Source organism: Pyrgilauda ruficollis, unplaced genomic scaffold (assembly GCF_017590135.1).
Source record: "Pyrgilauda ruficollis isolate IOZ18807 unplaced genomic scaffold, ASM1759013v1 scaffold32, whole genome shotgun sequence".
In the NCBI taxonomy this organism is placed as follows: domain Eukaryota; kingdom Metazoa; phylum Chordata; class Aves; order Passeriformes; family Passeridae; genus Pyrgilauda; species Pyrgilauda ruficollis.
The window spans coordinates 2,993,411-3,020,725 of NW_024524600.1; the positions used below are offsets into that span (position 1 = coordinate 2,993,411).

Here is a 27,315-nt window from a genome sequence, read left to right on the forward strand (position 1 = left end):
TCTCTTTTTGCTGTGTGCATTAGCCCCACTTCTACAAGATCTGCTTTTCATTCCTCCTTCCTTCAGCCATTTCCTCCTTGTGCCCTTGAAGTCCACCTTGATTCTTGCTTTTTCTCTCTTTCTGGGTACTCTGCAAGATTCCCATCTGAGTCACTAGAGCAGCTCTCCTCTGCATCCAGCAGAGGCAGGATGGTCACTGTGAGCCCCATTAGCACCCACACTTCAGAAGCACTGCCATCAGTGAGCAACTGGAATTATCTGACTCAGCGGGTCTCGGAAGGAAATCCTTCTCTGATCTATGTGAAAAACGTGGAGGCAAAAATAAAGTAACACAATTTCCACCATTGTGTTAGCCTCTTAGAAAAAGATTACAAATTGGAAATACTTACACAATAATTATTCCCTGAATTAGCTGGCAAGAAACACCCAACCCTGTCTGTGGATTTTAGTTACCTAAATAATTTTAGATGTTGTAGCTTTTTTGCTGTATCTGCCACAGAGCTCACACCGAGTGATCTAGATCCTTGGTGTCATGTTTCTCATGTAAATGAATTGTTTTCCAATAGTTTATAGCTACGTAATTCTGCTATGAACAGACACTAATAGAACCAAAGTAAAAATCTGTGTCATTCTACCATTTGTGTTAATGCAGACGTAAAAGGGAGAAAGGCTTCTGTCTGTTTGGTCTTAGTTAATATTTGTAGAGCTGATAGTGAAAAAAAAAAAAAAAAAAAAAAAGAAAAGAAAAAAAGAGAGCAAATTGGATACAGAAAATGAGAGTGCAACTCCATGACACTTTCTAGAAAGACTTCTTTGCAGTGTAAAACTGTTTGGATCCATGGCTTTTAATGTTCATCTTTTTAATCAAAATTTGTTTTGAATAAAAATTAATTTTTAATTCCTTGCAGAGTCTTGTGGTGTCATTTACTTCCCTGTGGGTGTACAGTGATATTTCACACGCAGGGCTGCTCGGCCCGCCCGCCCGCCCGGCCGGGCTGACACGGGAGCGCGGAGCCGCCGCCACTGCGCCGTGCCAGTCACGGACTTAAACACTTCATCAGCCCGCAGCCACCCCCGGAGGGACTGCAGCTGGAATCTCCCGTGACATTTGCCTTGGGGTTTGGTGGTTTTTTTGTCACTTTTTCTTTGTGGATGTGCGTGTGTCATCACCAATACCCACCTTCTAATATACCACTTGAAAACAATTTTAATCATTCCACTAGAGGAATGCCAATACCGATCAGGACGTTCAATCTCTTGCTTCATTCAAAGAGATTTTAGAGGGAAAATGAGGATGTTTACGAGAAGAATACAGTATATCAGCCGCTCCTAGCAGCCGGTCTCTGTCCGGGGCCGCCCCTGCGCGCTCACGGCGCCCTGAGGGCAGCCCCGCCATGACGGAGCCCGCCCGTCTCCCCGGCAACGCTCCCAGCGTGCCCCGCGCGCCGCGGGTCCCGGCGGGCGGCGCGGCCGGCGGGAGGTGAGAGGCGCCATTTTTAAATCGCTCGGGCCGGCGGCAGCCGCGCCTGGCGGGGCTGTGGGCGGGGGTCCCGCTGTGCGAGGGGCAGCCGGGCTGTGCGGAGGACCGGGCTGTAAGGGGGGAGCCGGGCTCTGAAGGGGGCTGGGCTGACCGCGGCCCTCCTGCGTGCGTGGGGCCGCAGCTCTTGGCGGGTGGGGAGGCCCCTTGGCCTCTGCCCGGCCCCGCTCGTTCCTCCGGCCCGGCCCGGCCCGGCGCTGACGGCGCAGGCGGGGCCGGAGAGCCCAGCGCCGCTCTGTGCCCGCTGCTCCAGCTCCGGATCAGCCTGCTGCGACCTCCGGGGCCTGCCGCGTTCGCCATCCCCTGTGACACTTCAGGGGCAGGAGGAGCCCGCTCGCTGCAGGCCTTCAAGTGTTTACGCTTGTCTGCTTTGCTGTCCACCAGCCATCCTCAGCCACGTTCACTGTGAGGAAAAATGTTATTTTTCTGTGTTTCTGGATGTGTGTCAACCGTGTCAGTGTTATTCCTCTGACCGAGCTCCTATGTCTATAAGTAAAAAAAAAAAAAAACAAACAAACAAAAAAAAAAAACCAGCAAAAAGGTTACAGTGACTTATTTAGCTTGCTTGGCCTCTCACTCAGTCTTTGTCCATGCACTATAAGATCATGCTTCTGCCTACAGGAGGTGTGGGATACGTATGCCAATGTGAAACCTATGTCCTCCATGAACATCACGATTTTGGAGTCAATATGAAAAGGAAGTCATTTTTCAGAAGAGTTTTGGTTGTGGACTAGAGCTGTATTTGCAAAAAACATCCACTTTTATGCCAGAGTAGAACTTTGAATGAGATTTTAGTAAGTGAAAGTTAGTGTGTGTTTGAAGGTTTCTTGCCATGAAAAAACTAGAAAACATACATGGTGTGTGGAGACTGGCTGCTCCTGAATGCAGCTCAATTTACCAGGTGTAGCTCCCACTCAGAATTCAATTTGATCAGTAAATACTGTCAGTTTGACTTGGCTAAAGCACAAATTTTAACTCTGAGTTAAGAGAGAACCTTGTTTGTTGTTTTTCACCTAATAAGTGACCAGATCTGTAGTGTAAGACAGAAACGGAGAGGGTGGTACCATGTGCCGTGTGTAGGGATGAACACTGCAATAATATATGTTAATTGTTGTTGAAACTTTTACCTTCAACACTGTTGTGGAGGGAGTGGTAGTAGCTTGCTTGCCTGAGACTTCTTACAGAGGTGTCTTCTGTAATGCAGCTGTCATACAGGCATTCTCCAGTATTTCTGCACTCAGGTGCACAAAAGTGTTAAGTGTTTCTTTTCGGTGGATTCTGTGCAGTAACATCTGAGCAGTGTCTAGGTTATGGAACTCTCTATAACAAAGGATTTCCTGTTTCTCTTTGGTTTTGCCTCCCTAGGTTTTTTTTTAAGGTGATTGCTTTGACTGTTGCAAGTCTCTGATGGCACATCAGTAGAATATGGACTGTTAAAGTGAAATGTGGTGTGCTGTCACATTTCTCAAATTATATAGAAGGGAGTTGGGGTTTTTTTGTTGCATACTTGATGTTCATGGGAATTCTGATCTAAGTGTGTTGCATAATTGTTTAAGATAGGGTTTGTTTCACTGAATTGTGACTGTGTAAAATCTGGGTATCTAGTTCAAGGCTGTGATTTTGTGAACATCTGAGCTCTGTGCTGTGCCAGCTCTCTGCTCCCGAAAGGAGAAAGGCTTGCTCCTCCTCCTGTCTGTTTCCTTGGCTCTTTGTTCCTTTTCCCTAGTCCGTACCAGCTGCCCACTTTCACTGATGATGTCGCTCGCTGGATTTTTCCATGAGCTCGTGTGACTCACTGACCTCACAGAAGAACTATTGAGTGTCTTCTGCTTGTTCGAGTGTGTTGGCTTCTTGAGTTAAAGCAGTTCATGAAGGGGTCTGATGAATGACAAACACAGGAATAGGGACAAGGAAAGGAGGAGTGGAACCCTCCCGTTCCTGGTGACAGTGCGCTCTTGTGTTGGATTACACTTCTGCTTTAGATCATTATCTGGTCTTACTGTAGACTCGAGCAGAGATGAGAAGGGGTGGGGTTTGAAGAGTTGCTTTAATGAGGCTGTGCTTTCCTTGAAATTTTTGCTCTTTCAGGCAAATAGTTAATTGTTTCAGAAAATCTTGGCTAATTGGCTTAGAAAAAAAGAAAGAGCAAATAAAGAGGTCTGGAATTGTGACAGAAGCAGGCAGAGGAATTAGACCATGAATTGTGTGAAAAAGCTCTTGGACTTTCACAGATTTTATTGAGAATTTTACTGCTTGAGCAAAACTTGGCACAAGGCTAAATACTGTCAGTTTTTTAATTAGTTGCAAAATTATATTCATTGTATCATCTAGCTTTTTAAAACTGTGTTCAAACACAATAAATTTAAGTGTTTTAAGTGTGGCATGGAAAAGAGTTATGTATGGCACTCATGGGAGTGACCAAGACGTGGTGCACTCGTGTCATTTGGTTATGCCAGGTGAACAAGAAGGAAGCCTTGATGTTGTAACAAAATGCCATAAAAATTCATCTAAAGAAAAAAATCATATTGATATATCATATTTTTCTCTAAATGCAAGTATTCTCCCTCTTAAGAGCTTGTAGCAAAGAAATAGTAAAGTAATATAGCTGAACAATCTTGCAAAGGAAAAACCGCTTCATGATGTGCAGCTATAAAGAGGAGAGATGTCTAGTAGGTCATTCAGCCAGTGTTTCTCTCTGTAGGAGGAGAAATAATTGGAGAAGAAAGGCAAAACAAAGGTGATTCTTGGAAATGTAATTTATTTACTTCACTTAGCTATTCTACAGTGTTACAGTTTTACCTATAGAGTGTGCATTTCCTAGGTTTCAGGACTCTGCACCAATGCCTTTGTATTTATACCTGTGGCAAATGATGTTAAGGTTTCATAGTATAAATTTGGGATGACTGATACAAGTTTGCAGTTTGGCAGCTTGATAAAATTTGGCAAATAAGTAAGTGTAGAATTAAGTTTAGATATGATGGTGGGTTTAGTTTCTTTAAAGTATGCTTTATACTTCTCCGCTTCTTGAACACATCTCCAAGAGAAGAAGAACCTAGTATTCTTTTGAAGTATTTCTCAAAAATTATGGGTGTAGTCTTTGTGTAATTTTGAAGATTATTTAAGGCCTGTTCACTGACTGTGAGCAACTACTGTTAGCCATTAGCACAGAAGACATTCTGGTTGAAAATATACCTAAAGTATTTGTATCCCTAAATGTTGTTGACTATTGGCAGTTTTCTGCCAGAAATGATTTTGTGATGTGGGGAAAAGAACCCCAAAACAAGAAAAAAACTCTTTTGCATGTGAATAGGTTAAATATTACAAATTGCTCTTTGTGTTTTCGAGGAAAGAGCTCTCATGAAGTAATGAAATCTCTGTTGTCTCTTTCACAGTCGTCACCAGGAATGCAAATCATGACATTTGCCGCTAGATGTCCCTGCAAGCCAAAAGAGTTTTCTTTCCTTAAATACAACAGGTTTTTGCAGTCTGGAGCATTGTTTTGTCAGCTGCAATTATCTCCCTCTCTTTTCTCCTTTTATCTTTTTCATGAAATCTTCATGCATATGAATACATGGCCAGGTGTGTGTCTTGCTTTGTAATTTGTGCACTTTTTGATAGTAACGAAAGCTGTGAGGAGAGAATATATTTCTCACCTGCAGCAGCTTGGAATAAAGAGTACAAAAGGCTGTGCTCCAGCTTATCTTTTGGCTGACGTTGTCTCAGAAAGCATAGTGCTTTCTTGATGTCTTTATCTCCATTATGCCACTTCGAAATACTTCTTACTCAAGTAAGCAACAGGATTCAGACCCGGCTTTAAATGCTGTGTTCCTAATTCTGAGCTTTGGCTTGATAGTTACATTTAGTATCTATAGCATATGAAAGCAAAGTACTATTGCCTGGTTGTTGGGTTTTTTTGTTGTTGTTGTTTTGGTTTGTTTTTATTGTTTGTGTGGGGGTTTTGTTTGTTTTAATAGTGATTGTGTTAACCCTGCTGATATGGTTAGAGATTCTTAGGGACATGCTGTCTTGAATTTTCTCAGTGTACCAGAGCTTTCTCTCCTCTCACGTGATTTATTGTCTTTAGCATCACTGACCTGTTCTCCTCATCCAGCTGTTGGTTTAACAATTGAAAATGTCTTTATATTGAGTTTGAAAATTGCTGTTGTCCTTTGTTTCTCAACAGCAAACAAAATTCAGGGATGAAAAAGAGACTGCATTGATTAGAAGGATCTTCAAAACCTGTGTCATTAATGTTTGAAATTGGTTGTGCATTTAGGACAGTCCTAGAGGAGAGTGTTCTTTATTCTGATTTCTTCCTCTTCATTCTCTCAGCAAATTTGGGTAAAGCAGAATACAAGCTTGCTGTTGTTGCTTTGCCTAGAGTGATGTTATAAGTAGTAGATTTTTCTCTGACATTTTCTTGTTTTAGGAATGGAGGAAGGAAAAATGGGAAAGAAAGTCTTACATTTACCTTTTAAAGTCTTACATTTTACCTTTATCATGTCTTAGTGGAATGGGTGTTTTTTCCCCAGTATGGAAGATAGATTTTCATCTTGCTTATAGTTCAGGGGTTTATAAAATCAAATTGTAAATTTTTAAGGTACATCTATGAAAGAGTGCAGTGGTAGAAAATATGCATGCAACTGTGCATGTAAAGAAGGTGAGGTATTTGTAGTGATCCTAGGGATTTATCATAGTTTCTGTTTGAGTTTCACTTTGTATAAAGGTATACTTTGCACACTGCAGACATGGACTTCTTAGGCATCAGTCCAGCTATGCAAAAAGCTAAAATGGCAGAGTAATTGTTTTCAAAGCTTTGTAACTTCCCTAAAATTCAGTTACAGTTCTCCCTCCCCCAGATCCTGTAGAAGAGTCAGTAATGATCAGATTAATACCTATTGCTTCAAATATCAAAAAGCACTAATGAAGTATATTAGAACACTTCCTTATTTCTCAGGAACTCTTGATTTGTAGCTTTCCTCACACCAATCTGATATTATCACATTTTGCAAATGTCTTTCAGGAAAGGTCACAAGAAACCACAAGATAAGCTTTGAAAATAAGGAAGTGACATATTTCAGGACTGAACTGTGGGCAGGTGTCTTCCAGGCTGTTCCTGATACCTTAACTCTTCTCCAGAAAGGGCTTGATAGGAATTCAATAGAGAATTATCTGCTTTTCTTCCAGCTGAAATAGAGGTGTGTTGATTATTACTACATGTAGGGACAGTGTGACAGACTTTTTAATAAGTAGTAAGAACAGCTGTATGTCTGCTGTCTGTGACCTCTGCTTGATCTCTGATTAAAAAGGCATAATTAGGGCATCATGGCTGGAGTCTCAGTGCATAGCATAAGTAAAAATAACACATCATGTAATCTTTCAGATAGTAGTACTTGTTCTTATTTTGTATTGACTCAAGTGACCTTCATCTTTAAGTGTATTCTATACCCCTGGAAGCACTGTTACTTCTCAGGGCAGGCTGCATGAGCAGAGAAGAGTTGCACTTTCAGTAAAGTTTTCTAATCTGTGTTACAGCAGAACCAGGATTCTTCTGTACTTAAAGCAAAAGCAGTGTGTGAAACCTTTGAACTGTGAATGTTCTGGAATGCTAATTACATGTCCTTGTATTTGTTCAGGTGTCTTGATCTTCTGAGATGTCAGCGTAACGAGTGGATGGTCTTGTAGATTAGTTATACGTTAATCTTGTCTTCTCCATACCCATCTGAACAGTCCTCCTACAATGGATGGTTTGGGCAACCTCCTTCCTCTCGTGGGTGAAGGTGGTGAAGCAGCTAATTCACAAGAAATACTAAAACTTTTGATGGATGAAAAAATGCGTAGTGAACACCACAAAGCAAATTACCAAACTCTAAGGGCAGAACATCTAAGGTACACCAATTTAAACAAGTTTCTGTCTTTGAGTTGTTAAAAGTTGAAGCTAAATGTTGGAAGGGATTTAGTTGTGTGTGTGAGATGTGTGTTAGCTATTCCTGTGTGTAAGTAGAGATATGAATGTTGTTCATATTAGAAAATAAACAATTCAAAGTACCTTAAGACATTGCAGGTGATGTTTCTGCAGCACTTTTTAGGCTTATAAATGTGGGGTAGCTTTTCATTGTATTACAGAAAGAGGATATTAATAGCTTAGTTCTTATTTAGTGTCTGTATGTTTGCTTCTGTGTGTGTCTTTTGAGCTTTAAAAGGTGACTGTAAACTAAATATGTATTTTATCTTTCAGATTACAAGAGGATTATACCAAATCACAAGATGAACTGAAAAGGTTGTTAGTTGAAAAACAGACTGTACATGACAAATTTCAGCAGCTTCTTGCTGACTTTCAAGAGCAGTTGCTGGCTAAAACACAAGAGCTGGAACAAGTAAAGCAGCAGGTGAGATAATTCACTGGAAGCAATTGGTATGTATTTTTATCCTGTAGTAGGACCATGCATATTTTTCTGTTAACGCAGCATGCATATACCCAGCTTGGATATATTTCAGATGTCTTGAAATTCACCCCATCCAAGTAATGGCTCTTCTCTAGAGTGACTGTGGGTTGAAATTACTGTTTTCTTGTTTAACTGAGTCATCCAAATGCTGTTGTTAGGTGCTGTGTAAGACTCTCAGTCTCTATCTGTGCTTGCTCTGATGTTAAGAGGAGAATCATCTATCTTGGAGGGTAACTTAGGTGCCTAAACCTGTTAGGATAAGTGACTAGAAAGATAGATATTTGTTTTTCTTTGTGATGAAAGCTTTCTTCTTTCTTTTCCTTAAAATATCCCAAGCTGAAATGAAACAAAAAAGCTCCTCAACATTTAAGATAACTTGGATGACACTCTATTTAACTGCTTGTTTTCTTAAAGTAAAGCAGGACATGTTCTTAGGAAACAAATATAATCTCTAACTAAAGGATCCCAGACTCTGAATGGAGATGTGCCTCAGTACCATATCTAGGACTAGTTTCCAGGGACTTAAGGGTACAGATAAGTGAAAGAAAAGTAGAATAAATAAGACTATGTCACAGTTGTGGATGAAATTTTTTGTTTTAAACTGTTTCTTGGTAGATAGTTTGCTTTGTGAACGATATCAAGAAATTTTAACAAAATACCATACAGAATGGTATTCTTTGCTTACGGCAAGGAATCTTTCCTGATGGTTTTATTAATTCAAACCAGTATCCATGTACCCATTGGACAACACACATCTAATGTGCTTTGTAAATAAATGTTTGGTGTTGCTCATTTTGATCTTATTGGGTTGGTTCACTTACTGTTTAGGTGAGACATTAATTCTTTATCTTTTATGTGAGTCTGCTTTTCCTTCCCCCGTCCCCCACAAAGGAGATAAATCTCTTGGCAATTCAGCCTGAAATTTGTGTTGCTTCTACCGATAAATGCTGACATTCCAAATGCTTCTGTTATCTTCCCAGAATATTTTTAGTTCGCTAATACTTTTTTTGCTTCTGTAACTACTATTGAAATTTCTTGAGAAAACCAGAAAATTAGGTAAAATTCCTAAAATCATATTTGAAATACTTTATTCCTGGCTATTGACCTATCACAGCGTAAATAACTGAATATGACTAATTATTTGTGATACTTTTCTGTTTTAAGGTGCTAACTCCTCAAAAATTAGAACGGTTAAAAGCAAAAATATATGAGGAATTGGAGTCTCCTATGAGAGAGCGCTATCAGAAGCTAGAAAATGTAAGTCATAAGTATCGAAATTTTATTTCATTTAGATTAGTGATCACTACTTCATAGTTGTTCCTAAAACCTTAGGAAATTAAAACTGAAAGAAGAGCAAAGTATGGCATTATTTCTCTGGTACTGTTGTCCCAGGCAGGGAAGGTTGAAATCATGGAAGAGAGAGGAGGCAGCATTTGGTTAATCAAATATATCTTGTGAAGCAATAGGAGCATTGAATGTACATTTAAATAAAATAAATTTGAGAACTTTCAATTTTTTTTTCTAACTTAGGAAGTAGAAAAATACAGAACACTATATAACAAACTTCGTTATGACCATACCTTTCTGAAATCAGAATTTGAGCATCAAAAGGAAGAACATGCACATATTTTAGAAGAGAAGAAAATAAAATATGAGGCTGAGGTACGTAAAATATTATAGTAGCTTAGCAAGTATCTCTGACAAAGCTGCTTGAACACTGTGGAACTGTTGGTACTTGAAGGGTTGTCAGTTTGACTCCATTTCATGTTTGTTTCTCTTAATTCTCAAAGCACTTCTGTGACTTAGCCTAAGGCTGCCTCTGTAGATTTGTTCAGTGGTGGGTTGCAATATTATTTGTGCTGTTAAAAGTAAGAATAACTTGCTTTCTGGTAAATGACATTTGCTTAATGCTGTTTTTAATCACATTTGTGATTTGCAACATAATGCTAATTTGAAATTAATAAATTATCTGAGTAACCAATGTAAGTTTAGGATTTAAATTACTTGTGTAGCAACTTTTCAAGGAAGATATATTGTTAATAGCAGGTAAGGGTACTTTGCAATGTACTTACATGATGTTAGTTTGGATCTAGATAGTGATAAAAGGATACCGAAAACTTTGGTAACTTTATTTCATTTTTATTAGCTCCTGAACAAACCATTTGTACATTTCTTTGGACTTTCGAAAGCGTAGGTAGCTAAATAAATTGCCAGCTTATTTATGTTTTAAATAATACATCATTGTAAATGAGTTGCAGATGTCATTTGCATATCCATTTAAGTATTTGTCTGGAAGCATATATTCTAAGATGCCAGATTTGAATGTATTACTCCAAACATCAGACACAAATCAAAGCAATCATCATATGCAAAATCAATCCAAGTTTGCAAATGCAGTGCATTAAAAACAGAACAGTTGTCCTTCCTGGAGCTAAACCCACATGCTGCTTTACAGCCTGCCTCTCTCATGGGCTTTGTGAGTTTTTGCTAGTCCTGCAGCTAATTAGCACATTTACACAGAATGCAACTACCTTGAGCCCAGGGCACAGTGTGATCTGGTTTCTCTCAAAGGTTTTTTAACATTACATGTCATTTTGCACAAGGAGGCTATAAAAACATCCTAATTCTTAAATGCTGGCTTGGGCATATAATGCAATTGAATCTCCTCATTTGGAGGAGGCATTTGGAGGGCTTTTGCTGCTGAAATCAAGTTTGTTCATAGAGAACGCTGGTGAAACTTTTAAAAGGACTGCTGCAGATCAGAGTTTGGACTAATAAATATGGAGAGAATTCTTACATACCTTTTTTTCTCTCTCTTTTGGCCCCATTTTTATATTCAGTCTATGTAACTTAATTTTGAAATGTAACAATCTATGAATTTATATGTTTGTTAATTATACTCTCCAGATTGGCTTGTACCTTTTGTACTACTTTGTAAGAGAGAGTTGGGGTTTTTTTTTTGTTGTTGTTGTTATTGGGTTTTGGTTTGGGTTTGTTTGTTTGTTTGTTTTTTGATTTACAGTCTGTTGGGGCCCAGTCATATTGGCTGTCTGAAGTTATTAGCAGATTTGAGTTCTGTGGTAATTATAAAATAGTGGAATCATAAGACAAGTTGAAAGACACTCTTTATACTCCAAAATCTTGTTTAAAATATTGAAGTGTAATGAGATCAGATTGCTCAGGTCCATGTCCAGCCAAGTCTTGAACATCTGCAAGGATCAAGATTCCATAATTTTTCTGGGCAGAAATGCTCTTTCAGTATTTAACCATCGTCATGGTAAACTTTTTTCATAATACATAATTGGAACTTCACGTGTTCCAAATTGTGCCTGTTGCCTCTCTTCCCATCTCTGTGCATCTTCTTCTCTTCTCTGAGCTGAGGCTTAGTTCTCTCAGCTTGTCCTTATATGTCGTATTCCTCAACCCTCTGAACACCTTAGTGGCTGTCTGGACTTGACACAAATTCCAGATACAGTTTTACCAGTACTGGAAGGGGGACAAAGGATCACTTCCCTGGATCTGCTAGTTATCCTTCTGCCAATCTGCCAGGATTGGATTGGGTGCTCTGCTGACTGATGTTTAGCTTGTTGCCCACTAGGACCCCCCAGATCCTTTTCCATGGAGATGCTTCCTTGACAACTGCTGTGAGCCTGTACTGTTGCATTGGATTCTCCATCTCAGATGCATGTCTTGTTCCTGTTGTTGAAGAGGATCCAGCTGTGTCCATTCCTTCAGCTTGTCCAGATTCTTCTGGATAGCAGTTCTGCCTTCCAGCAGATTGACCATTATTTCCCCCCAGTTCGGTGTCACACTCAAGCTTTCTGAAAGTGACTCCATGCCATCATCCAGCTTGCTAATGAGGACATCAATCAGTGTTGCACTCTGTAGTGTTCCCAAAAAGATCACACTAATAACAGGCATTCAGGTGGTCGTGCTTTAAATTTCCTACTCTAAGCAAATGAATGTTTAAATGTCCACTGCTGCTCTTTTCTGAATTGTTAATTACTGTAATTGTTGCTGTCTGACACCTAACCGATGTAAGAACTTCTTATTTTTCTGATTAACAACTATCAGATTGCAAGACTGGATAAAGATAAGGAAGAACTCCATAATCAGCTGCTTAGCATTGATCCCACAAGGGACAGTAAACGCGTGGAGACACTTTCTAGAGAAAAGGCACAACTGTGTCAGAAATTAAAAGCCTTAGAAGCAGAAGTAGAAGAACTAAGAGCAGAAAGACACAACAGTGTTGTGCAAGCAGAAAATGTTCAAAGAGTACAAGCACGACAGTTAGCTGAGATGCAGACCATGATGCGGTCTCTAGAGGTAAGATTTTCTTTTATTATTTTGCCTCCCTGTAGAGTGCAGTAAGAATAGCACTTGGCCTGACAGAACTGTCACTGAAATCACTAATAATTTTGCCATTGACTCCACAATTTGAATTTCTACATTTCAGGTTTAAAATCAAATTGTAGTTGACTGGGAGTCATGCACTGCCAGTTCAACTTTGGAAATTCTCTCAACTGAGAGATTATGCTGAATGATCTCCTTTCTAAACAAGCGAGTCATATCCATATTTGTAGTCAATAAGAAAGGCTGTGTCTTGCCACTTAGCTGGACTTGGAAACCAATATGTTAATAATCTGCTGCAGTAAATTCTTTATTTTCAAAAATGTCACATGCTGCTTCTCTCTTTAATCCTTTCCTCATCTGTCATCGTTTTTGCTTACCTATGCCTCTTCTTTCTCCACCACATGACTGCAGTTGTGTAGTACTCAGCTGTTGCTCTCCTTGGTATTTCTGGGCTGTTGCACTTTTCCCAAAATTCCACTGTCTTCCTCGTTTGTTGTCCTCAGACCTTCTGTCAGTCCTTGCTACCTCTCTAGGTAGTGAGCTTCTTCATCTGGATTCTTCACACAGTTGCAGCATGCAGATGGATGGTTCATTTTCTTTTTTACTATTATCAGTGCAGTATACTTCAGTTATGAGATGCTCTGATCTCATCTTAAAAAGTGCTGTCATCTTCTTAGACAGCTTTAAAGAGAGTCCTGCTGAAAACAGAAGTGTTTAGAAAAAGGAAGGTGAAATCATGTATTAGATTACCTTTTTGATATTCAGTAAAGATCAGAGTCTATAATGCAGTAATTGCATTTCATTTCCTCTCCAGGATGTTAATTCTTCTGTCAGTGTGACTGCATAGGCCAGCGTATAACACCATTTGTAGTTACACTGTTTATAGCCCAGTAATTTACTGGTAAGCTCACCTGCTGCCTCCTAACCAGGTCAGATTACCACCACTCCTTATCAAGGAGGATTGAAAATGAGAGTGATTCTATACAGGAGGTGTTAGTAAAAATAGTTGTGACTTTTCAGTAAAATTCAAGACCCTTTTTGTATTGGAATATATGGTTGAGCAAAGATTAATATTTATATATTATATTATATATTATTATGTTATTATTATTAATGAGTCAGTAATATCAGAAAGCTCAGATCAGTCAAACATTTCAAATAAGTAACATGAGGCAACCCAGCTCCAAAAATCTTAAAAATACTTCCTTCATTCAAGGCAGAAAAGAAGTCTGCTGAACTACAGGTTGATCGCATTGAGAAAGAACTGCAGATGAGTCATGAGCAAAACATTCTCTTAACTAGCAAACTTCACAAGTCTGAACGAGAAGTCAATTCCTTAACTGCTCAAGTAAGTGCTTTTGTGGTATCTTAAATGTTTTTCACATCCTGTTACATTTTTCTGCTTATATTTTAGACTAAGAATAAAGTAACAAGGTCTTCTGCTGTGATTTAAAATAGGTATGGAATTTTTCCCTCAGTTCCAGTTGAAAGACAAAGAATATGTGACTTTACAGGAGAAATGTCATACCTGAAAGTATCTCTAAAGAGTGAGGTTATGTTTTTATTACTCCATCTTTTTTCTGAACAGAATAAGACTTTTGAAGTGGTATCCTTATATTCATGTTTTTAATGTTCATGAAAACAGTCAGCTTTAGAGCTTTAAACTGATCTTTCCTTTTTTTTTTTTTTTTTTTTTTTTTTTTTTTTTTTTTTTTTTTTTTTGGGGTTTGGCTTCTGGAGATCTTAAAAACTATCCTGTGAATGGGCTGTGTTAGCTACAGGAAGCAAGCTGCATTGGAGTTACTTGTGGAGATTTAGGTTATATTAGAAGCAGTGTAGTCACACTAGCACAGCCTTTTTCTTGGGCTAATGCCAGCATAGCTTGTACAGAAACATTTCGGTACAGAATTGCACCACAGTCTTTTAAGTATTTTTTACCATTGTCTTGAAACATACTTGAGTAACTTGGTTGGGTTGGCACCAGATCTTAGAGGTTTTGTTCTATGTTTGTACACTTTTCTTTTTTTTTTTTTTTTTTTTTTTTTTTTTTTTAATCTTTTTAAAGTGCATATTTATAAATACTAATTATTTAATTTTGGTCATTAATTTAAAAAAGTTCTAATTTACCATAGGAATAAGGTCCAGCTATACCACTATTTAAAGCCTGCTTATGTAACATACCGTACTTAGCCCCCATGAATGCTAAAGAGGAGGGGAAAATTTCTGGTAAACGTTTTTCTGTGGTTTCTCAGAATATATAGAAGATTGTTACAGTCTTTATTTTTTGTATCAACTGGTCTTCTCTGCTCCTCTCCAGAAGCAGGGCAAAATAAAATGTTACAGTCATGTTTCTCAAAGGCAGGAAAATAGAAGCTTTACTAACCTCCACCTGCTTCTGCTCCCACTCAAACCTATTCCTGAGCACAGGTGCATGTTTGTCTTCTGGATTTTCTGCCTTAAAAAAGCCACCTTAAATCTTTTCAAGTTGCCCTGAAATGTTATCAACTTGATATATAAGCAACTAAATCTTCCATGTAGTTACTTAATAAGCTACTGTGTCATTCTTAACCTTTTGCCACTTGTATATGCTAGCAGGTTGTAATTACATTTGTCATTGTGAATGGATTTTCATTATAAGTGCTTTCCTCCAGATATTTAATTCGCATTGACCGTGTAATTACTGCGTTCAAATGCCTAAACTATAGAAAGTTTGCATGCAAGCAGTAATTTTCTTTGATTTGATGTTCTTAAAGCTCTTACTTTTATGGGGCCATTTGATGTGTCTGTAGAGCAGTATTTGATTTAAAATGCACTTTAAAACTATGAAGACCTGGATTTTGAGTAAGTAATGTAGCACTCCAGGAGGCCAGGGGGACTATAAGTAGTTTCCAAATTGAAATTTCTGTGGGAAGTAGTTGATACTCTGACTTTGGATATCACTGTTTTGATTTACTTATGGAGATGAAATTTAATTTTATTTTAGCTTGACTCTGAGGTATCTTTAATCAGAAGTGAAGTAAGTATATATAAATTTATTATAGTTAATTTGGTGTTGGTTTTTACTAATTCATAGGTAAAAGAACTTAAACATTCACATAAGTTGGAAGTAACAAATGTCAAACTGGAGGCAGCAAGAACAAAGAGTGAAGTAGAAAGAGAGAGAAACAAGATTCAAAGTGAAATGGATGGTAAAGTATGACATTATTTTGTAATTATTTCATCTGTTAACTTCAGTTAGAATAATACAACTGTTGTTTTCTCTGAACGCTTCCCAGCAGTCTTCAACTTCTACTTCTGGTCTAGGTCATAGATCTGACAATTCATTTGGTATTTTAAATAATTGTGTTGTTTCACTTGCTCTACTAGGCGAAGAACAATTGAAAGCAGTTTTTCATTTATGTAAATTAGTGCATTTGTGACACAACTTGTGCATAATCTGTTTCAAATTATGTACTTCATATGGTTGGTTTTTTCTATTATTGCTAAATTCTCGAGTCTTTCATACTCTGCTTGAAACTGTATTGTGCCACAGAGTTTCAGTGGTTGGGGGTTTTTTTGATTCTGTGTCTGTGGAACTGATACCAATTCCATAAGGCTGCCACATGAAACAAAATACAGTACCTAGGTCATTCTTTGAAGGAAACAGGCATTGCTCTAAGATACCTGATGCACCTGAGTATGTAGGCAACTTGAAATAGCTTTCTAGAGTGAAAAGGCCAAAACTTTCTTCTACTAGTTGTGTTTAAATCACACAACTACACAATTACACAGTTTTAAAGAGAACTGTCCTCACTGATTGGCCATAGCCCCAAGACAGTACCTTTATCTTCCTGAAATAATTGTTTCTGTTCTCTTGCTTTAATATTAAGTTGGCTAAGAGCAATGAAAAAGTGGCGTTTTCTGTATTGACAATATACTTACAGCGTATTGCAAGCTAGAAATGTTGGACCCTATGAAATATGAAACTGAATACAGACAAGATTTAAGTTAAGCTGGACTTACTGTGGAATTCCATTTACTTTGCTTGAATTAACTAAATAACCAAGAGTCACTGTTAGAGCACGTTGGCTTATTTGCCAGTGAATACAGGGATCAGTTACAAGATTTTAGTTTTGTTTAATTTGTCCCTGCCTACAAAGTCATGGTTTTAGAAATGACTCATTTGGTAATATAGGTGGATTAAAATTGAGATTTGTTGTAGCCCAGTTACTGGTTTCACTGACAACCAGTTTCTGTTTACTGTTGACTTTTCTGGAAAATGAAAATTTTCTTGCTTGACTTTTGCATAGCTGTTGTGGAACACTTTTTAAAATTTTAAAATCCAGACACAAATGCTTTGTAGAAACTGCTCTGGGGTTTAAATCTGTAATAATATTAATTGTTTAGTTACTTTTGTTTATTAAAGTAAGAAACTCTCATAGACCATTATTCCAGTGTAATGGTTACTTTTCGAAAGTTTTGGAAATGTAACTCTTATATTAAGAAATGTCTCTTCTTGTTTTCTTGTGTTTTGGTTTTTTTCTCCTTCCCCCATTCATTCTGTCACTTTTACCTCCCTTTTGTGAATTTATAAAGTTATTTGAATATAGGGTCCTATCAGGTTCTTATCAATAATGACATGTTTAACTTTTTTTAATGTATAATGCAGGATTGCTGTCTGACAAGGAAATTCTTACTGCAGCTGTTGAACGTCATAAAGTGCTTTTAGTAGAAAAGGATCGGGAGCTAATTCGTAAAGTGCAAGCTGCCAAAGAGGAAGTTTTTGACAATATTGCAGTCTTACAGAATGAAAAGTATGTCTGCTGATTTCCTCCTCAGTTTCTAGAAGAGGACTGTTTTGTGATACTTTTAAAAATATCACTCTTAACTAAACACTTCTGACATTTTGTAGTGATTCTTGTGTGTATGTTGAATAATGTTTTAGATTAGAACTCGAAAACAGATTAGCTGATCTAGAAAAGATGAAACTGGAGCAAGATTCTTGGAGGCAATCTGAAAAGGATCAGTATGAAGAGAAACTACGGGCTGTGCAGATGGCAGAAGAATCTAGCAAAAAGGAACTTCAGCGTTTGCGGTAGTGTCACTTTTCTAATCTTAGCACAAATTTCTCATTTTCCCCTCTTAATGTCTTTGCAGTAGACAGTATAAAGGCTTACTATTCATAGATACAGAAATCTTCATTATGTAGTGTTCATTAATGTAGATTAAATAAAATTATCTTTTGCACTATGTGAAAAAGAACACAGAATTAAAAATTAACTGTTTGAAACGATAACTCTTTTCATCCAAACCTTTAAGTGTTATTTTCAATGACCATTTTGAAGTAATAATTTGGCAATACACCTTTGTTAAAACTAGTTTAGTGTGCTGGCTGCTGGCATAGTCCAGTGCTAGAGTAGACCATTTCTCATTCCACAATGGCACCATAGCAGCAATTGGCAATCTGAGACCCTAACATGGTATCTCTGAGTTGGCTATTATGGTTGGGAGTTTACTTAGCTTACAGTTGAAGGTCAGCATGATAAAATGAATCATACTCCAAAAGTCTTATTCCTATGTGAATTGTGAGAATGAATAGAAATATATTTTCAACACTTTCTTAGTTAAATATTGATCAGCCTTTCAGATAATGCTATTTATTTGTCAGGCTGATTTGTCCTAATTTATAGCATCTGTGTTTTGATTAGATAAAAATAAGGATGTCTTACACTATTTTAGATTAAAAATTCAACAGCAAGCTATACAGACAAAAGAGCTGGAAGAAAAGAAATGTGAAAATGCTAATCTGAAACAGGTAAGGTTTTATTGCATTGTAATGTTTTATAGAGAAATACATTCTTTTGTAGTAACCATGTCCTGTGTTTGAAGATTAGATTGAATTTTTAATGCTTTTTTTTTTCCCCTGAGGCATGAAATATGTAATTCAGATATTTAAAGGAGAAGTGTTCAGAAATCAATTGTGCTTTCCTGGGCCTCTATAAAAGGATTACAGTTTTTTGCTTCATGTGTTTTGTGGGTAACAGGGATTTCAAAGCTGAATGTTTATAGACTGGTATATTGAATATGGTTATGCACTATTTAACTGGAGATTCAGTTGCCATGGAGACTTATAAATTGTTTCTAGGTAATGCTTTGCATTTACACTGTGTCTCTCATCTGAGGTTCTTCGAGTGTTTAACAGATGTTTCATAAATGAACAAACTAGTGTAAAGAGGTATATTTCTATTGCAGAGTCAATTGATGGCAGTGTTGAAAATCAAACCTATTTTTTTTAACTCCTGCTTGCCTGCGATGTTATTTAGTAGGTAATAACAATAGCTGTGCATCAAAGTACTCTGAAAGCTGAGTGCACTTGAAGTTCAAGACAATTATTTTTTCCTCCAGAAATCAGAAATTGAGGGATCTAAATGTCCATGTGGGGGGAGGAAAAGGAAAGGGAAATGATCATTTGTATATGCTGGCTGCAGAGGCTGGACTTTTCAGTGCTTCCTTGTTTTGTGAACTGGTCAGTACAGTCACTGTTGGCTGTAACACTCCCTGTGATGTGAGACAGAAGAGCCTGGAAAGCCCCACAGCTCTGCTACTAAGTATTTCATGGTCCTGGAGTTCTGTTCAGGCCTGGGGCTGAAGCGTTGGATTTCTGAAATTCTGGGAGACATTTCAGCGGCAGAGGTGTCCTGCCTATCTTTCTCATTTTAACTACAATAGAAACCCTTTGTCTCATAGTGATTTACTGTAAAGCTTCTGGAGAAACAGTTGAGTAAAGAGAAAAGAAACAAGTAAAAAAGGCTGAGGAAAAGCTAAAGCTAGTTGGTGTCTCCATTTTGCATTGTCTCAGTATCTCAAACTCAGTTGCTGGTTATTTGCATACCTTCTGAAATAGAAAAAATCTTTTTTGTTTTGCTAGCAAATAAATGATATCCAACTCCAGCTTGCCTCACTTTCTCAATCAGAAAAAGATTTGCTGGAATCTAATCAAAAGTTGAAGGAAATAACAGAGAGATTGAAACAAGAATGTCAACATGCAAGGGCTCAGGCAGAGAAAGCTCAACTGGAAACAGAGAAGTAACTTTTCTTTTGGCTTTACTTTTCATGCTGCTTGTGTTCTTCTCATATGGATTACTTAACTGTGGATTGTAGATTCTGAATAAAGTCAGAAAGTTAAAATGAACAGGAAATACTGGACAGTTGTAAAAAATGGCTGTACATTCTGTGGGCATAGTGTATATAAAAACTTCCGTCATGTCACCTTTAAAACCAGGAGTTTCTTTCCATTCGTATCTGTCAAAATTAATTATTGATTAATGAGATACACTGCTTGCATAAAATGAAATTCTATTTAACTGAAGTGGGTGTCAAACTTCTGTAGGTATAGATAGATAGATCTAGAGTTTCAGACAGTTCTTTTAAGAGTGTTTAAGCTGTACGTGTGAAAAGAGCATTCAAGCATTGTATTATGCATGAAAAGGTTCCATGGTCCCAGTCAGTATATGTGTGAATACTTCTTTCCCTTTCCCACTAGCTACTTCTAGCAGATAGAAGGTAAGTAAAAGCTTATAGAATGTCTTCTAGTTCCTCTCATCAAAATTAAAAATCATCACTTTGCTTTTTTTGCACAAGCTTGACTGCATACCATCAAAGTATGACAATAAATGATGAAGGAAGGCAATAAACGATGAAGGAAGCCAAATTTTATTCAGATTCTATATTTCATATAGAAATAAACACTTTCCTGGAATTTAAAGATCAATTTGTCAGTCTGAAATAGTTTTTCAGAATTTCCTAGTTTAGTAACCAAATATTTGTCTAACTAGTACTCAATTATTGTGTGGTGGTTGCTTTAAAAAGTCAGTGTCCCAGATTAAATACAAAACTTCCAAAGGGTATAATGTAACTTTTTTTTTTTTTAACATCTCTTTTCCTACTAATTGGTGCTGCAATTGCTATGTTGTCATTAGTTAGAGTAGTGCTTTTCAACTTTATATTTGAAGATATTATTTCATTTGGACTGCAGAGTGTGTCACTAGCAAGCACATTAACTACTTTGGATGTTTGCTTTAGGGAGGTGTGCCCACATGTTGAGTAAGATCGTTGCTGTTACTTGAATGACTGTCATTGTCATTTACATATTTATGGATCACAAAACAGTCAGGACTAGGTTTTCCTGAGTAGTGGTGGATGCACTAATGCTAGGTCTTCTTAAAATCTGCTACACAGAATCTCACAATTTAATTTTAATTTTTTACAGCAATGTAATTAAATATGCCATTAGTTCTTGTCTAGTTTGATTCACAGTGCAGGTAACCCAAACAAGCAAGGCAGCATGGAGAAACAGCTCCTTTCCTATACACTGCTAGAGAACACAGCCTAATTTTAGTGTGTTGTAACCATGCAAAAGTCTAAACAGATAACATATGCCTTTGGTGGTGTGTGTTCAGCTTGGGTGTTGTCTAGAAACCATATCAGTGGGAACTTCTTGTAGAGCTGGTGTTTGTTCTGGTTGGTAGCATGTCCTGAGCAAGTCTGTTACAAAGGTTTAGTAGACCCCATAGGGCAGCACCCTGCTCTCCTAAACAGAGAAAGGGGTTGTCAACTCTTTTGACAACTGATGTTTGGAATAGGAATCTGCTCTTGTGTTCCGCTGCAGTGGTTTGACCTGAATTGAGGAATTTTCTCTGGGTGGTTTGGCAGCATGCCAATCCAACAAGGCACCAACAATTTGCTTCTTGGAATCAGTTTTCAAAATGATGGTTGAAGAAATCCTAGGATAATGCACAGGTTCAAATGTCGTAGTCACAATTAGATTGTTAACATAATCAAATTTACATCAGATCCTTTAAGTATATAAAAGTAGGTGTTGTGAAAAGATGCATCTGTTTCAAGAGTCTTAAGGTATTAGCTGAACATGCTGCTTTGTATGACTCTTGATTTTTTAACCTGATTTTTCCAAAGGACTTCAGAATACCAGCGTATGGAATGGCTGCAGGAGAAGCATGTGCTTACTCAGCACATCGCGGAGTATGAAGAGAAATACAAGCAAATGAAGAACAAGCTATGCCGAGCTGCTGTTGCTCAGAAAAAGGCACGCTGTCTCTTCCTTTTTGAGTGATCCAGTCTGTGTAAAGTTCAACTTTGTTGGCCAGCTAGAATTGTTTCAATGTTAAGAGTTTATTTGCAGTCTACCATATATAATAACTAAATATATTGGGTTCTTCAAGATTAGCATAGAAATAGGTTGATTGACACGCAAAAGAACATTACAGCCAACAACTTCGTTATAATGCCATCAAAGATTTTGTGAGGCTTTCTTTGCATGTACATGTGCATTGATTGTTAAGAGGTGAGAATGATACTAGATACTAGACAAATGTTCTTCTACTTTTCCTTGATGGAAGATTCAAATTTTATTTCTTCTCTTAATCTTACTTGTTATGAAATAGTTTGGAAGGAAGGCAGGTTGTAAAACCTCAAGATTAATTAGTGGTGTTATACATTGAACATAGGTTATGAAACCTACCAGTATCTTTTAAGGTCATGGAAAGTTAAGATCAATATGAGAAAAAAACAAAGAAAAAAAAAAAAAAACCAAAACCAAAAAAAAAACAAAAAAAAAAAAAACAAAAAAAAAAACCCAAAAAAAAAAACCCAACCAAAAAAAACCATCAAAAAACAACAACAACAAAAAAGAGGCATACTTTTTTGGTTATGTTTACTCATTTCTACATGGTCATTTAAAGGATGACTATTGTGATTTTCAGATACCATTAATGTTTGTTAGTACAACTGGTCACTAACCAACAAGTGACTAGCAGCTGTGCCTCTTTCATTCCCAACTATGGATCATTTTCCATCTCTTCTGCTTCCCAGCATGGCAATTTAAGCACCTTCAAACAATACAACATCTCTTCTTAAAGAAGGACAATCCTATTACGTGTCACAGCTTGAAACCACATACAATTTAGATTTAATTTTTACAGGATCTAATCTATTAAGGTATTACTTAGCTGTTTGAAACATCTGTTTGACAGAGAAAGACTCTCAATGACAATAAACAAAGGAGGATGCATGAGAAAATAGAACTTTTGGAAGCCAAGATGGAAGAACTAGAAAAAGAAAATCAAGTGTTAAATAGGTAATAAACTTTGCTTTTTCTTAGCTTGAAAAATTATGTATATGCTCAAGGTATGACTTACAAATATGGAGTATTTTTGAAGATATATGTTTCCTAGATTAGTAACCAGAGTCCAGTCTAATGGCCTTTGCAGCACTAGAATTCTTTGAACAGATTCTATTTAGGATGGGCAGCTGAGAACTTACGAGACAGCTGCAGGGATGTCTCTTCAAAAAGAAAAAGAGGAAAAAATACCTTATAGGCACAGTTGCAGGAATCCCTTTAAAAGAAGGAAGTGAACAAGACTTCAGAATTGCAAGAAAAACAGACATGGCATCCTCTTTGAAAGATGAAGTCCTCGTTTTTCTCTTTTCATTGAGCCCCTATGGAGGGCTTGATTTTAATAATTAATGTGGCTTCTCTGACTCATTACTTTGAATGGTATTAACAGCTTAATTTATTTTATGTAAACTCTAAGCTGTAATAGAGCAGATAGCTATATATGTAGAAGGATATTTAGACAGACATGTAGGCAGAAGAACATACACAGTTCTTCTGTGTAAGGATAGGTAGAAACTGGAGGTGTTAAACAGCAGAGCACTCGTGGAGAGCTGTGCTGCTGTGTTGGGATAAAAAACATCTTGAGCAATAAGAAATCTGTTATTTCCTAGACAGAATGTTTCCTCTGAAGAATATGCTCGCCTTCAGAAGAGGCTGAAGGACCTGCAACGTCGGCACAATGAATTCCGGAGTATAATTCTGAATCCTGACCTACCGTCACTCAATGCAGTCGGTGTAACGCCATCGTCTGCCTTGCCTCCTGGGCCTGCAGCGTCCTTCTCCTTTCTTCAGGTGGGGAGATATTACAAGCTGTGAAAATAACACAGCAAAAGAGGATACTGAAATAGTTCTTTTTTACTGACCTTAGTCTTAAGGAAGGCGTATTTCATCTTTGAACAGAAGTAAGAAATTTTGAGTTATCTGGAGATGCTCCCTTCCTCGCGATAGGAAGGAGTACTTGAAAGACAAAGGATATGTTACAGAATGTAACAACTGGGTAGTTTTAAGCCAGTTCTCCATACTTTGTCCTTCCCCTCAGAGGCTTTAAATGGCTCCTTCTGAGCAAGAAATGCTACTGCTGTTCTCACACCATGGTTTCATTATTACACAGCAGTATTGCTGCTCTTGATTTCTTGTGTGGTTAAAAGCATCTTAGGCTGAGCTACTGAGGGTGAAAATCTCTCAGGCTGAGGTTGACCAGGTTGACTTTACAGATTCATGGTTACTGAGACCTCAGTTTTGTGTGCTCCTTCATCTGAGAGGAGGAACATCTGCAAATGTATTTCTTCCTGATACTGTTCATCAAGAATATCAGAAAAATACTCATGAAACATTCATGAGTAGAATTTAACAAATAAGGATGCTTTGGACTTTACAGTTTTTATTTTCCTTAAAGAAAGTGAATGTATCACTCATTTTGGTCCCTTGTAAGTGTGCAAAATGTAATAGAGCCACATTTTTTTCCTTTAAATTTCAAGGAGGAGCAGCATCAAAGAGAGCTTGCCCAGCTTGGCAAGCGATTGGAAGAATTAGAAACCAGACAAAGAAAACAGCTGGAAGATCTTGGCCCATCTAGAGAGCGGGTAATGGTGGGATGCGGGGACTTGGCAAGAAATAAGATCACTGGAGAAGATGAAGCACAAAGTGAGGACTCCAAATAAAATCTGCATACTCTTGATGCTGTTAGCTTTCAATAACTTATCCTTTGTACATGCTTTTCATGTTTTGCCAAAAACGTGGCTGTGTGTGCCTGAATAGCATAAGATATATTCTGCATAGTTACCCCTTTGTGGCTCTACATGTTTTACTGCTGGGTTGATGGACCAGCAGGTGTAAGGACTTTTCTCACTGGGAGTCATAAAAAGGATATGCAGGGTTGTGATTCATGAGGGGGCTGCACCCTGAATTTGTGTTACCAGTGTGATGATATTTGGCATAGCAGCAGTTACAGGCTCAATATTGGGATTCAATTGCAGACAGTTTTTCTGGTCCACTCAACTTCCCACTTCTCTGAAGTGCTGCTTCTCTGGGCATGTGTAGGGGAAGTGAAGTCCCTTCCACTGTAAGCCAAGAGCAGGTTTGGGATGATTTGATTAAGCTGAATAGCCACAAGTCTGTGGGACCTGATGATGTGCATCTCAGGGTCCTGAGGGAACTGGCTGATGTTGTTGCTGTGTTTGGAAGTCATGGCAATCAGGTGATGCCCTGCGTGACTGGAAAAAGGGAAACATTGCTCCATTTTTAAAAAGGGAAGGAAGGATGAACCATGAAACTACAGACTGGTGTGCCTCACCTCTGTGTCTGGGATGATTATGGAGCAGATCCTTCTAGAAGATGTGCTGAGGCAAATAAAAGACAAGGAGGGCAGCCAAGGTAGCCACCATGGCTTCACTATGGGCAAATTGTGCCTGAGTAATATGGCCTTCTATGATGGAGTGACAGCAATGCTTGACAGGGGAACACCGACAAATGTCATCATTTAGACTTCTGTAAGCCTTTGATACAGTCCCACTTGACATGCTGATCTCCAGATTGAAGAGACATGGGTTTGATGGATAATCATCATTCAGTGGATAAGGAATTGGCTGGCTGGACACAGCCAGAGTTGTAGTCCAAGGCTTTATGTCCAGGTAGAGGATGGTGATGAGTGGGATCCCTCAGAGCTCACTCTTGGGACTGATGCACTTCAGTACCTTCACTGCTGACAGACAGTGAAAGTGAGTGCAGCCTCAGCAGGGTTGATGACGGGAAGCTGAGCTCTGCAGCTGACACAACAGACAGAAGGGATGTCATCCAGAAGTGGGCCCATGGGGACATTATGTAGTTCAGCAAGTCCAAGTGCAAGGTGCTACATCTGGGTAGGGAAAATCCCAAATGTGAGTACAGACTGGGGAAAGAAGTCACTGAGACCAGCCCTGCAGAGAAGGACAGTGGAGTTCTCATGGATGAAGGGCTGGTCATGAGCCAGCAGTGTGCATTCACAGCCCAGAAGCCCAACCACATCCTGGGCGGCAGCAAAAGCAGGACAAGGGAGGCTTCAGGGAGACATGAGTCTTCCAGTATCTAAAGGGGGCTATAAAACTGAGAGGGACTTTTTCTGTGTCCAGAGTGTGTCAGGACAAGGGGCAACAGTTTAAAACTGAAAAAGGGCAGGTTTAGATATTAGGAAGAAATCCTTTTCTGTGGAGGTGGTGAGGCACTGGAACAGGTTGTCCAGAGAAGTTGTGGATACCCCATTCCTAGAAGTGGTCAAAGCCAGGTTGGATGGGGCTTTGAGTAACCTGTACTAGTGGAAGGTGTGCCTGCCCATGGCAGGGGGATTAGAACCAGATGATCTTTGGTCCCTTCCAACACAAACCATTCTGTGATTCTGTGAACCATTGCCAAGACTCCTTCTCTATAAGGTTTGTTTTTCAGTTTTTTTCCATAAAGTCAAAACATTAAATAATCTTAGCACAAGAAACTTTGAAAATTGTTTTTCAAGGTTTGGGTTGTTTAAAATAAAACTGACATTTAATATAAAAATTCAAACCAGTTTTTTATAAATCCTTTAACACTTACTTGATAATATCCTCTTACTGCTTCAATGTGAAAGTTAATGTATGCTACTCTGTGTTGCAGTTTTGATTACTAACAATGCCATAATCCACATCTAGGTTGGTATTTTGATGCAGATAAAAAGGATAAAATGAAATTTTAAAAGCTCTGAAAACTTCTATTTGTTGCCCTTGACAATGTACATCTTGTATTTCTATAATGGGAATAAGCAATAATTAGATTTTTTAATATAATATAGCAGAGATTAGTATAAAAATTGCATTATGTAAATATGTCTGTATTCCTACTGTAATTTGTTAACTACAACAAAAATATTTATTCCAGTTTGAATATATATATTTTTTTTCAGTTCATTGTCAGTCCAGTAAAAGAAATTTGTGAAGGATCAGTTATTTATCTAAATGTTTTTACCTGATAATCCAATAATGATGACTTTCCTGGAACTGGAGGAATTTTTTTCTAGGTTTTGTTTGTTTGTATTTGGTTTGTGCTCAGTGTTCTTGTTTTCAATACACTGCAACAAAAACATGGGACAGTGAGAATACACTGTGCAATGCCTTGTAATAGGTTATTGAGTATTGCTGTTAGACTGTAGGAATAGCGAAAGAATGACACCAGCATCGACTCAGCTCTCCAGAGGCTGCATTTTTCACTTTCCATAGTGTGTAAGTATAAGGATTTGTCTTGGTTCTAGCCAGGACAGGGTTAATTTTTGCAGTACCTGGGCGGGGGCTGTGGCTGGGAGCTGGGGGTTATTCTACACCACCTCATTTTCCAGGGTCAGGGGATTCTTCTGGGTCATGTAGCATGCCAGGCTCCGTGTAGTGAGCAACGACGTGTAAATCTGCCTCCCTTCTACCCTCTGTCATTAGTACTATTGCTGTTACTGATCATTTTTGTATCTCATTGCTGTTTCCAGTAAGTTGTTCTTACTCTTCTTCATGAGCAAAGATCTCATGATCTTTACCTTTTCTGCCTCCAATTCTCCTCTCCATCCTGCCTCAGGGGAGGGGAGGTGAGGCAGTGGGAGAGCAGAGCATGGTTTCCAGTGTGTCAGTGGGAGAACTACATTAGGGAATATCATTCCTGAACCAGGGCTTTGCATTCTTGGGGAATTCGTTAAACTTCTCTGAGGAAAACAGTATAGCGATTAGAAGTAACAGGAGCTATTTCTGCTGCCTCCTGCAGTATGAACTTGTACAAAGTAACTCTGTGCCTGAGCCAGCTTTGCCAAATGCCATGGTCACCAG

The 27,315-nt window shown here is 38.2% G+C and overlaps 1 protein-coding gene across 1 annotated transcript; it reads left to right on the top strand.

Annotated features, from left to right (window-relative positions):
• The first annotated feature begins 1,549 nt into the window (after nt 1-1,549).
• On the top strand, nt 1,550-26,468 carry CEP83 (centrosomal protein 83). The gene is made up of 16 exons (XM_041474440.1): nt 1,550-1,942; nt 7,174-7,426; nt 7,776-7,926; nt 9,148-9,240; nt 9,514-9,645; nt 12,058-12,309; nt 13,553-13,684; nt 15,410-15,524; nt 16,985-17,129; nt 17,261-17,410; nt 18,055-18,130; nt 19,244-19,401; nt 21,289-21,418; nt 22,365-22,468; nt 23,119-23,299; nt 23,986-26,468. Exons 2-16 carry the CDS (start codon nt 7,278-7,280, stop codon nt 24,166-24,168), a joined length of 2,151 nt encoding a protein of 716 aa, XP_041330374.1. The 5' UTR covers nt 1,550-1,942; nt 7,174-7,277; the 3' UTR covers nt 24,169-26,468.
• The last annotated feature ends 847 nt before the right edge of the window (nt 26,469-27,315 follow it).

Coding starts and splice junctions, on each gene's coding strand:
- CEP83 (XM_041474440.1), top strand. CDS start 7,278: ATGGATGGTTTGGGCAACCTCCTTCCTCTCGTGGGTGAAGGTGGTGAA. Junction 9,646..12,057: donor AAATAAAATATGAGGCTGAG/GTACGTAAAATA, acceptor AACAACTATCAG/ATTGCAAGACTGGATAAAGA. Junction 23,300..23,985: donor CGTCCTTCTCCTTTCTTCAG/GTGGGGAGATAT, acceptor TTAAATTTCAAG/GAGGAGCAGCATCAAAGAGA.